The sequence below is a fragment of the Anastrepha ludens genome, chromosome 4 (genome assembly GCF_028408465.1).
Source record: "Anastrepha ludens isolate Willacy chromosome 4, idAnaLude1.1, whole genome shotgun sequence".
NCBI lineage: Eukaryota > Metazoa > Arthropoda > Insecta > Diptera > Tephritidae > Anastrepha > Anastrepha ludens.
In genome coordinates this window covers 72091082-72104323 of record NC_071500.1, presented here as the reverse complement: position 1 = coordinate 72104323, position 13242 = coordinate 72091082, and the positions used below count along the sequence as shown (strand labels likewise).

The window sequence follows — 13242 nt, the reverse complement described above, 5'->3', positions numbered from 1 at the left end:
AGAGGAAGGCTGCCGTTGATAGTGGAAAATAACATCAGGCAAATGACCACCACATCCACGCATACAGGACAATATCCTTTTCATCTAATTTTCCATAACCGAATTGCAAAGTGGCTGCCTTATGACCTCGATAGCCTCACGAATTCCATCTTTGAGGTCTTGAATCGACCCTGTGCTGTTGGCGTAGACCTTCTCTTTCACGTGGCCCCAAAGAAAGAAGTCACAAGGTGTTCACCTCTTCGAGAAATAACACGGTCCGGAAACTTTTCCCGTAAAAGATCAATGGTTTCGTTGCTTGTGTGGCACGTAGTGCCGAATTGTTAAAAATAAACGTTGTCCAGATCAATACCATCCATTTCCGGCCATAAAAAATCGTTAATCATCTCTCGTTAGCGCAATCCTATTCAAAATAACACTTGTTATTGGAAAACCCTATATTTCCTGCCCTTCGTCAAAGCTGCATATTTTTCAGCAACGTGTTATTTGAACTATTAATTTAAAATCATTATATCAAAACATAAAAACTTAGAACAAATGCGCAAAAAGCTGTTTTTGTAATATACATATAATATTTGTTGTTGTAAAATGCTCATATCATCTACCGTTACTAAATTTTTGATAAAAAATAGATTTTCTTAGTAGAACTAAAAAAACCCAGTTAAAAAATTATTTATATAAAAACAGCAGTTAAAACAGAGAATTTTTCCCATCATTCTTAAATCGTCATTTAAAGCAGGAAACTCTATTTTCCAATTGACTTTTGTGAAAACGCAGCAATTATTCGATCACGTATTAAGACAATTTATTTTACGCGTCTGGAAGGTGAAAAATTAAATTAACTCCGTCCTGACATCATCGAGAGAAGCGAAGGGTGAATATTGCTTCTACAAGCGTTTGTTTGGCGCCTGCAGCTGTGGAGAAGGAAGCGATCTTTGGCAAAGTCAGAAATTCTTTAAGACTGTATGTGCAGGGCCTGCACCCCTGTGGCCCTATATTCCACACTGGAACTCTAGGAATGTATGATGACTCCTTCCGCCCGCTAAACGGTGGCACCCGCAGGATGCACAGATATGAACAGAAATATCGTTAGCAATGGATGCTGGCGAGCTACCATTCTGAGCTGTTCAAATGCCCTGGCTAGTAATACCTACCATTTTCGTATATCACCAACACATTCTCAGTTTTTTTCGTAAACAAACCGCTGACATGACCCCGGTTACGTCAGCCAATCAATATGTTTAATCAGAACAGCTGATTGCTATGGCTACGGTTTGTTTTCCCCCATAGCGGACGGCACTGAATTTAAGCGGGAGTTTGGCCTGTCCAATCCGAAGGAAATGTATCTAGTGAGCTGGTTTTTCTCGGGCGTATTGTGTTCCCCACCGTTTAGGCACACGCCTATATCTAATAAAATAATTGATACCTACTATATGTATATCAAATATTTCTCCTATGTGTAAAACTTACCATCAAAAAACCAAATTACTTAATTCAGATCCAGTGATATTTTAGTAAAAGCGAACCAATCTGAAAGGAACTAGTTTTTTCACAAGTAGATGCAAAATATGTATTTTTCCCAGATATGGGACGTTTGATATTTACAGCGTCTAAGGTACTAAATCGATAAAAAGTTCGGGAATATATTTTTTATTTGTGAATTAGATTCAATCGAGAGAGAAGTATTTCGCAACAGCTATATCATGTCGAAAAAATTGCTTCGCTTTCAGAAGGGCTATCTAAGACAAATTGTATGCTTTATAGTTGGATAATTTTCGGCATCGTAGCTCTTTTTTTATTAAAAAATAAGAGTCCTTGTAGCCGGGTCTATACTATATCGTAAATTCTCAGTTTCCGAATATATCCTCTTGCAATTCGAGCACTATTTGGTTCCGTTACTTTTTTGACTCAGAATCTTGTAGAGATTGATGAAAAATTCAAATTATTATGAGCAAAACACAAAATACGAGGGCGATTCAATAAGAACCCGTGTTTGATGACTGAGGGCGTTCGTATTAGCATCGTGTGCTGACATCTATCAAACGACGACAAAACGAATTTCAGACTGATTGATAGGTTAGCTTGGATTTGGCAGCTATTCAAGTAAGACGTGTTTCCTGATTTTCGCTAAGATGGAAGAAGATCAGTATCGTTCGGTAATTCGTTTTTTGTTTTTGGATGGGAAAAATGCACGTTGGATGCTGTCTATGGAGACGATTTGCCATCTATGACTACAGTTAGATATTGGTTCAACGAATCTAAACGTGGGCGAACATTCACTTTTGAGCGACCAGGATGCCCGGCAGACGTGATTACCGAGAAAGTCATTCAAAACGTCCTCGACATGACTCTCGCTGATTGACGAACGAAAGTGCGCTAAGTAACAGAGACCATAGGTGTGTCGACCGGAACGGAAATTAATATTTTACATGATAAGTTGGTGATGAAAAAATTGTCGACCCTATGGGTGCCGCGTTTGCTCACAAGCAACAACAAGCGGATGCGGCTGTTAACTTCGAAGCAGTTATTGAAGCAATTTAAGCGAGATCCGAAGGAATTTTTACATCGAGTTATCACCATTGATGAAACCTGGATTCATCATTACACTCGAGAAACTAAGCAACAATCAAAACAATGGATTTCTCCCAGTGAATCTGCTCCAAAGAAGACGAAGACAGTCCCATCGGCCGGAAAGGTTATGACGAAGATTTTTTGGGATATGTACAGCGCCATTATCGGGGATTTTTTAGAAAAACCAAGAACGATCACTGGGCAATACTACAGTCTGTGGACAATAATACATGGCGCGAGGGAAAAAAATTTAGTTCAAAAGAGGAAGTTATCGCCGAGACAGAGGCTTATTTTAGAGAGTTCGACAAATCCTATAATTGAATGGTGGGGTTAAAAAATGGACCGAGTGTTGGGAGGAGTGTATCCTTCCAAAGGGGAACTATGTTGAAAATTAAATTTTTTTTTTTAAATGTTGTATTCATTTCTAGGACGGGTATTTATTGAACCCCCCTCTTACGTAATACAATACAATATAACAGAGAACAAAATACATGAATATCGAAACTAGTTTTACCAGTAACAAACTGATAAACCAATCATCACTCAGCACCTTATGTAGGCACCGAAATTATCAAACGAAATTATCATATACATAGAGCGCAACCAAAGACACCACAGTATTTACATAAAGAAAATGCAATCAAATTTCAGATAAAATACTCTTTTCATGCCATTCAGTATTCTCCTGATGAAGTAGCAAAAAAACGTTTGGCTCTCAATGATCCCAATTGGAGACAAGAACCATTGCTCACCATAAATGTGAGTTCTTTTATAGAAGTAATTCATGAATATGCTAGACGACAATGGAGAGTTTATATTATAATTTACTCCACAATCTTTACATATTATTTCATTTAGTAATAAAATTTAAAATATATAATTTACAGCACGACAAATGAATGTTTAGGATCTATGCTACAAATTTGTTACACGATAAAACTTTAAAACATCTTAATGAAATCTATCTAAAGGCAAAAAATTCTTTTTGGATTTTGTTATGGCAGGTGTAAACTCTCACCCTTTTTGGGTGTTTGGCCAAGCTCCTGCTCCCATTTGTGGTGTGGGTATTTTTGTTGTTCCACAAAAGCCCACAGTTTTATGCCGCCTCCGATAGACAGATATATATATATATATTTTTATGACAAGCTTTTTCATGGCATACACACGGAGATTTGCCATTGCCTGCAGAGGGGCGCTATTAGATTCGATTTTCAGTTGACCCAAATCTCTTAACCTGAGGTTTGGCGCTAGACAAATACAAACACAAACGGTCGCGGTATAATTAATTAAATATTTATTTTACGTAGGAAGCGCGTCTTTTGTTTCTATGCAGAAAGGTACTTGCAGGAGCAGGTCACGATATTTTGTAGAAAAAAAGTTAGAAATGGATTTATTTACCTCTGTGGTATTTTTTACCCAGTAGCGTCGAGCGCCGGGTTAATGCCGAGCAATTTCTTCATATTTGGAGAAATCAAATGGTCACATCAGAAAAATACTATGTTAGATAAGAGATATATTTACTTATTTGACTTCATTTCAACGCAACACCCACTGACTATTTTCAGCGCTGACACATACATATACCGCCTTGATCAAAAAGTTCCCGGAATAAAATCAGAAAATTCAAATTACAAGTTTATTCTTCAAAAGTGATATTATCGCCTTAAAAGGACTCCCCATCAATCGCGACGCACATATGCCAGCTCTCGAAACATTTCTGGAACTCTATTTTTAGTATAGCCATCAGATACGACTTAGATTTTTCCATTAATTCCATTCGGCTGTTAAAAAATCGCAAGGAGTCATATCAGATGAATTCGATGGCTGTTGGCAGGTATTCGCTTCGTTCTTGGTCTGTGTCGACGGTGCGTTATCATGGAGCAAAATCAACGAAATGTTTTCCCACAAATTTTTTACTTTTTGGCGAATTGCGTCACGTAAACGTCTCTTGACGCCCAAATAATAGGCATAATTAACTGCCTGACCTTCTGGCAAAAATTCGTGGTGTATAATACCGATGTAATCCATAAAAACCGTGAGCATCGCTTTCTTTTTTGACTGAAAACAACGTGGTTTTTCGTCTGGCAGACCGTCGAGGGACTCACGATCTGTTCTGAAGCGCTCATGCTTCACTCGTAATCGACTGTTTTCTTAAGGTTTTCGCACCATTGAATTTGCATCGCATATTTAACGCAAAATTTAATACAAACTCGCTGTTGCAAATTCAAATCCATCTTTACTACTGTAAAAAATCGAAAACACGTGCAGAGGTAGATTTGCTCAGGAGCCTCACCTGGCGGTTGTTTCGGGAACTTTTCGATCAATAATTACACAGTAATATTGCAGTATTGTTGCACAGTACATTGGGATTTTATTGCATGCACAGTAAACAATTTTGAACCGTATATAAGTGTCGGTATCCAGTAACTTTTGACAACGAGTAGGCGAATTGAGAGGCATTTGTAAAAATTTTAAATCTTCCGATAAAGTGATTAATTATGCGTACATATTTGTACACTTTAAATGCATTGAGCCATAGTGAACAATATGAAATACTAATATTAAAATTTTACGCTCAGTCTTTGCCTAGTATTGTCAGAGCAACAATTCATTCGGATTACGATTAAAAATCGCCAAACACTAAAAGTATCGTGTGTTTTTTTTGCCACATGAGAACTATATGTAGATATCGATAACTATGGTTTGACAGCTGAGAATGGCAAAATGTGTTGACATTTCTATATCATAAGATTTGGAAAGTTATCATGGATCGTTTAACCCCAGAATTTTGGAAATTTACTTTGAAAAAAAATCTGTTCGCGATTTTCATAGAGCACTGAGCGCATCATCGGTCCTTATTTCGTTCGAAATAAAGAAGGAGCCAACAATATTTCTGTTTTGTATTATAATTCGAAGTTCTTAAGTTCTTAAAAAAATACCCGATTAATTGGAAATTGCATTCTAATAAAACATTGAATTATATATTTTTTTTAAACAAACCACCAAATTTTAAAGCAATCGTAAACATTTATTTGTCGCCAACAGGAAATATTTTAAGCAATAAATCACATTTTTCTGCTGTGAATTGTGTATTTGTAATTTTCGGCTAAGACACATATTTCTTGTGAAGAATAATAAATAGATATGAATATATTGTACATATTTATAGATATGTTAAGTATATGATTTTTAACCGAAAATTTTAATTGTCGTCTAGTGTTCCACAAATGTTCATCTTTATACACTTAATATACAATAGTATAATTGTTTTGTTTATATCCCACATTTTTTATTTGTATTATACATACATATACAGCAAGAAGCACAACGCAAATAGGCGGATTAGCTTGGCCAATCACCTAATAAAGGGTGCAAGCATCAATTATATATTATTATATATATACATGTATACCATAGTTATACAGGGTGGCCCATATAAGTCAATATCCAAGTAGCGCCAAGTTCGGTAACCGTGTTATCAGCCGTCCCGGCGATGGCAATTAGACATTTTTTGCGATGAAGGACGGATGCTACGTTAATAATCCATTAAGGAGTCAGGCTCTTAAAGCGAAAATTGCGCATGAAATTAGTGAGATAGAGCCAGAAATTTCCAGCAAGGTCTTGGCAAACTGCATATACAGGAAACACGCCACTATGAAGCCAGCGGAGGCAGCCAAATGAATGAAATCGTGTTCCGTAAATAATAGAAAAGCTCGCTCTTTCGAATAAAGAAATAGTATACCCCAAAAATTAAGTTTTAGTTTTTTTTTTAATTTTTATAAAGATGCCACAATATGGACCACCCTGTGAATATTGTTAAACTTTTCTCCAATAAAGCTTATCTCTACAATTCCTCTCAGTTCGATCACTGGATTGCTTGGTAAAAGTCTCAAACTAATGACAACACAACTTGCTTGCGTTATTTAATTTCAATTCTTATTCATTTTACTTTACGTTTAGAAGTTCACACGCTCAACTTAAGACTGATTACTTTGTGCACATGCACCTTTGCTTATATAACTGTGTTTATTTATCGTAATTTCTAGATGTGACAACTCGTATCTTCTGACAACTTCCGTCTTGTCATCTGGCATTCATGTTTTGTTTTAGTATTTCATTCGCTTGGTATTGCCAGTAGTTTCTCGAATATTCGTGGTTTGTCACTATGTCCTCCGCTTAAGTCTAATTGTCCCGGTTATGCACCAAATTCTTTTATCCAAATGGAGCCAATTTCTCCAGGTGAACTACTTTGTCTCTCCCCCGTCCGGTTTCGCATTGGTGTATACGATACACTACATCAGTCAATCTTTTAATCACCTTTTATCTAAATCTTTCGCAGTTTACAGCACGCAGTTTACAGTCAAGGTTCATCCCATTACTCTTTGACAGCGTACAACCCCTCACATGAATGGTGTAATTCATCCATGTCACCCTGTAGTATTTCCCAATTGCTACCTTCGTCCTTTGCATAGGCGACACCTATTCCGATGACTAAATCATCCGGAAGACTTAAAGCGTTTCAAGAGATGGTCCTTGCAGGCGATTTCCGTAATATTCTTCTCATTGTATCCTACTTCGAATTTCTTATTACATTGTAATGTGTTGTCAACAATATTCACAAAATGTTGGTTGAGAGACGAAATTTTTGAAAATTTTAGATTTAATTTAAATTTTCATAGGTTGGGTTAGGTATATCTGACTGATCTGAATAGATCTCATATAGACCACAAGGGTTCGTAGTGTTACCAGTGTTGTTGGAGTGGTGTGAATCATAGTTCCTGATACCTGTCTTGGCGAGTTTTAATAAATAGTTTAAACTTTTTTCAGCAACATTCTTCAGAGATGAAAAGTATACCAATCCCAGGCAGTTGAAGCGAGTTCTACTTAAATCAGGATGGAGGTGAAAGAGGTGCTCTAACGTACCCCTTTCTCTTTTGCATAAGTTACTCTCGTAGTTGTGGACCAATCCCATTTGAGCTGCGTGATATGCAGTGAGACAATGTCCCGTCAGTACTCAAACCAATATTTTACATTCCTTCCTTGAGAGTGATAAAATAAAATTGTGATGCACGTTAGTAACATTTTTTGGCAATGCTGTGGGAGATCGAGGCTTTTCCCATAGACTCTGCTTTCGGAGATAGTTCCTTGTCTAGTGCCGTCTTCAAAATTGAGAGTAAGGTATAAATGTTCCACGTACTCATCGTGTGCTCTGGTATCCAATAAATTTTGACCTGTCTATTCTCACAGAGCTCGTCCATTTTGGATCCATTATTGCTTTAATACCAGCTTGACTATCAATAAAGATGTTTGTGCGAGTGTCGAGGGGAGTGAATTCCAATGAAATATGCTACAGTGATCAGGAAGCCTGCTTTTGGGAAGAAGACAGAAAAACTGCGGGCAGAAGAAAGCTGCCGTCATTTTGAATCCATATGTAAAGAAATTGTATGCGTGGTAATAGGAGCCAATCTGCTCTGTTACAAAACCATGTCTCTTCCCAAAATTTACTTGTGGAATAACGTTGTCTGACCTTCTGTTTATGTCCTGTTTGTTGCTGTGACCAAAAAGCCTTTGAGAGAATTGTCCAGTCATCCTCAGTCTTAGTGAAGATCTTTTGGCTTGGTTTCTTACTACAAATTTGATTGGATGCCAGTCGAGAAGTCTTTCTATTGCCGCTGATAGAGTTGTACTCATAGCGCTAGTTACATGTAATTTCATAAAGGTAACATCATAAATTAATTAAAAGTATGTGTATTCCACCTTTTCTTGGAAATCAATCCGAATGGAAGTGCAATAAGAGTCAGCAGAAGTCTTAGTTTCATTGGAGAAAGATAAATAGGTTTTCAAAGAAAATAGTAAAAGCGTTGCGTAAAACATTCCCGATTATCGGGATTATATTTTTACTAAAAACTTTCCAATAGTTAACCAATTCTGAATACTGCTTGATGGTTTTGATGTTTTGAGTGTTTAAGATAATTACGTAAGTGTAGCGTAAAGGTTAGACGCTTGTTTTTATCAATCGGAAGTTGTTTTGCGATTTTTTCGTGATCAAAATGATTGTGAAGGATAAAATGTATCATACTATCTACACACGGCCTTCGTACTGATCTATCACAACCCACACCTCTCTAATATTCCAAATATTGATATAAAGATCTCAAAGTACAATGTCATTTTTTTTTATTATTTATTTTTCCGAAGGGTTGTAGCATTGCTACTAGTATACATAAAAGGATACTAATACGCAATTTTCAATTGAAAATTTAACTTGTTTTAAGAAGCAATTTAATATCGCTATTCGCTCTCCATAAGGTCTGCTGCCGTTGTACGTTTCAATCGTCTTTGAGAAGAACTCAGCCGAAGTAAGCTGGATGCTGCTTCGTTGACATGCTTTTTTAGTCGCTGTTTGTGAGCTATGTATGTGAAATTGCTTCGTTACTTCAGTAACAGTTGGTATGCCAAGATAACGCTGAAGGTTCCTTTATAAATTAATAAAAGTGCTTGAAGTTTTTATTTTCGCCTACTGCGATGTTGGTCTCTTTATTCACATTTATTTAATGTCCCACTATCACTCGAATTTCGTTAAGGGGTTATATACAGTTTGAAGGCCGAAAAAAGCGAGTTTTCCAGAATTTTTTCTGAGAAAACTTTTAAATTTATTGATCTAAAAATTTGTACACATATTTTATTATCTTTTAACCGTATTTTAAGACTTAGTATTAGTAAAAATATTTATTTGAAAAGGAGCTGCAGCTGATATCCGGGATCCTCTGAAATTAAAAAACCAAACAGATTTCGTTAAAGTAATGTTAAATCTAGAAATTAGTTGAAGGAATAAGCAAAATAAATTTTTTTGAAAAAATGGCGGTTTCTCAAAATAAAGAAATCGATTTTTGACCAAAGTTTCGGCCTTAAATTGTTTATAAAACAAAAAATATTTATCGGTGAGAAAAAATCTTCATTTAATTACTAAAAAATATATTTAAGAAGCTCGTGTTAAAATTTGAGACTAATCGGCTTAGCCCTTTGGGAGTAATGTTGGTCACCGACTTTGAAAACACCATTTTGAGAAAAACGCCTTTAAAGCTTGCCTTGTATATTACTTTCAAGCTCTCTGAAACGCCTTTTCAAATTTGCGTTTAACTTCGAAAATATTCACCGGAACGATATTAAATTTCCTGTGGGTATTCTTAAAAATACATATGTGTATATAAAAATAATAAAAAAAATCGATTTTTTGAAAATTCTAACTGTATCTATCCCCTTAAAGAGGCCGCTGTTGATTCTGGTAGCTGCAGGTGTATTTAATGTAGGGTGATTTGCGTGTTTTTTTTTTTTTTTTTTTTTGTTTTGGAATTGCATTAATAACTCCGATTCTACGTGTCAAAATGCAGTTGTTGCTAAACAGATATGTTGTTGCTTCGAGGAAAAGTATTCGCAAGTTCATCGTAAAAGATTAACTTTGAGTGCAATATTGAATGCAAAAGTAAACTCTCAATACAAAGTCAAACTCTTAGTTCACTTTAAAAGCACAACTTTTCTGTAATATTAGATAACAGCTTTAACATATTGTATCATTTTTATGACTCCGTTGCCTTAACTTATAGTATGGCGCGATTACTATGCTCCATGCAGAATTTTGTTTTTCAAACGATGGATGGAGGCGATGTACTTGTGGTTAGTACATCCCCAAAATGATATACCGTAGGTCCAAACCAGTCTTAGTGTTTGCTTGTAAATAAGTAATTTGTTGCGGATAGACTTGAGTGCCTACCGATGAGCTTATTTAATTTCAAGTCAAGTTAAAGTCTTCTCGTTTTTTCTTTACTCGAGTGTTATGCTCAGATATTTGGCCCCATCGACTTATCGGATTATCGACGAATCGATGAAGATTTACTTGTAAGTAGCGTTTTTTATGCAAAACACTATACCATATGTGCTGACTGACTTTATTTTGTTTAGTTTCCTTTCCCATATAGCAATAAGGTTAACTGCTTCTTGCAACTTATTCGTTGCTTTTTCGATAGTAAATAAATATTATCGACTGCAAGTATGGCAGTGTCATCCGCAATGTTGCAATGTCGTGGGTAAACAGGAGATATAGCAGAAGACCCAAATGCTGTCGTCTGGTACGCCTGCGTTTATATTTTTTAGAGACGAATATGTATTTTCGTGTTTTACGCAAAAGTGCCTATCATTAAAATATGACGAGTATTGTGTTGGCAGAAAATGCAATCAATTGAGTGGAAATTGGTATTTTATAAAACAATCGTAAAAGATATATACAAAAATTTTATGAAAGATGAAGATGCATTATACTATTTACAGTATGCATTAATTTCGATCTAAGTACGTCTACCACAGTATCACGTAAAATTTAACATTAACAAATAGAATAATAAACTTACCTAATAATGCAGACAGGCCTTGGCTATGTGGTGCCTGATCCATTTCTGAAAGTTCGTTGCCTTTTCAGGCCTGCCATTCAACTCGAGCGATGTAAACAGGCGTAGAACACCCACTTTCTTTCAGCCTTCTTCAGACTTTCCAGTTTGTTTTTTTCCACAGCTTTGTCTCTTGCTTAAGCTTTGGTTCATACATTCCATCCGCGGCCATCTACATGGTTACAAATGTCAGCTTGCAGGTCATCACTAGATGGTGAGCGGTGTGGTCATTCGTGTTGCCCATCGCCTACCCCAATGCGCTTATTACTATTCTGTAGGTCTTCTGTTATTTTCCATACCATAATTCTGACCGCGATCTCGGCATAGACACTGTTACTGAAACAGTAAAAAGAAGCAGCTGTAAGCATATCATGCGACTATTAGAGCACAAAAACTATGAAATGAGACTGATGCCGGAAATGGAACTTCAACCAAAAATTATAACTTATCACCAAAGACGATACTGTTCTCTTCGAAAGGGAAGAGACATTTTAATTCCAAGCTCTGACACCAATTACTTAGTGTTAATATTTACAAATTGTAATTAATAATGGAAATATAATAAAAAAAAAATTCTGTAATGGGTCGGCACTAATTTCTGTACTTTTTGAAATTCTACTTCTTTCGCTTAGATCCTCTTCACTCCAGTGAGTTCACTTGTTAACCCGCATTATGGCTCAAAAGTCCGTATAATCAGTGAACTATTTTTAAACCATTTCAGTGTATTCGGCGAAAAAGTATTCAATACAAATTTAAATAAGAAAGTTTTTTTATCGAATTTCAGATAAAATATTCATTTCACACAATTCAAAAATCGCCTGCTGAAATAGCAAAAAAACGTTTGGATCTCAATGATCCCAATTGGAGACCAGATCCTCTGCTCACCATAAATGTGAGTTGTTCTTATAGAAATGGTTCATGAATACACAAGGCGACAAATGAAAGTTTACAGTTTCCAATTAAATTTTCATAATATCTTTTAGTCACAGAGTTTACATTATTCAAATCATAAGAAATGAATGTCAAGCGATCCTTTCGCTTACACTATTTGTGCTTTTTTTTTAATTTATATTGTGCATTTTGTTAGGAAAATTAAAACTTCTTAGATGGTATATTTGAATTATTGTATTGAATTAAAAAAATGAAAAAGTTTGATTCGTTTCCAGAAGCAAGAACTAGATTACAGTTTTCGAAGGTTCTGGACATGCAAAACTTAATCTAACCTCGGAATACCCCCAGCTTGTACCTTTTTAAAAATTTTCAAGCTTAAGAAATGGCTATATTTGAGGTTATGTTACATTAGATCAGATTACGTATCAAAAATTGTAATCTGGGTCGTGGTTTAAAATTTATGTCATCCTGTATAATCTGAGCACACGATGTTCACTCTATTTAACACCGTTCCTGCGAACTTACGTAGAAAGGTGTAAATGGTGTATGACGGTTAGTCAGTTTTGTAGTTTTTACGTTATTTTTTTCATGACACTCAAACCACACGTCTCATATCAACCTGGTTTATGTGTCTTGAAGATTAAACAAAAATCGATTTCTACATTTTAGCGATTTGGATAAAAACTTTGGTGCATTATGATGAATAGAATGAGAAGCCCCGCCAATGAAAAAAACTAAATTGAAAAAGATAACTATAGAAACTGATTACGAATCTGACATATCATACTTTCAAATTTAAAATGGCGGATTTAATATGGCGACAATTTTTAGAAATCGATCGGAATCGCGTAAAATTCTTCAGAATCGATCAAATTCTTTCAAAAACTTAATTGAAGAAAATTTCATAACGAAAACATCTAAAAAAATGTGCCGTATATAATGCATAGTTCCGGCAAAGTGCCGACTATCTACTATCGCGTCCGGAAGGTAAAATTAATTTAATAAATTTTTCGAAAAATAACGGCTAAAAAACACTTTCTCTCTTGCACTTGCTGAGATGTGCAAATAAAAAATAATAATAATACTAATGATACTAGTAATAACAATAATGCTAACAATAATTTATAAATTGTTAAACCCCAATCGAACAAATTTGACATAAGGAATCGGTGAAAAGGCTTTGATTCGATTTTTGAAACGTGTTTAGGCAGTCAAATTTCAATGCCACTGCCCTTAAAAGTTCACTTCCCAGAATTTTTTTCAACACAGAAAGATTTAAACCTTCGTAAACTTTCATTTGTCGCCAACAGTATTTATTTGTAATACCAACCCAAAATTATGT

The 13242-nt window shown here is 35.5% G+C and overlaps 1 protein-coding gene across 1 annotated transcript in view; it reads left to right on the top strand.

Moving 5' to 3' along the window:
- LOC128861871 (transient receptor potential cation channel subfamily A member 1) overlaps nucleotides 1-13242 on the top strand; it is a 90044-nt gene that overhangs the window by 58245 nt on the left and 18557 nt on the right. Inside the window, exon 9 of the mRNA XM_054100246.1 lies at nucleotides 11794-11901. Within this exon, the coding sequence (XP_053956221.1) occupies nucleotides 11794-11901 (108 nt within the window). The remainder of the gene's footprint in view (nucleotides 1-11793; nucleotides 11902-13242) is intronic.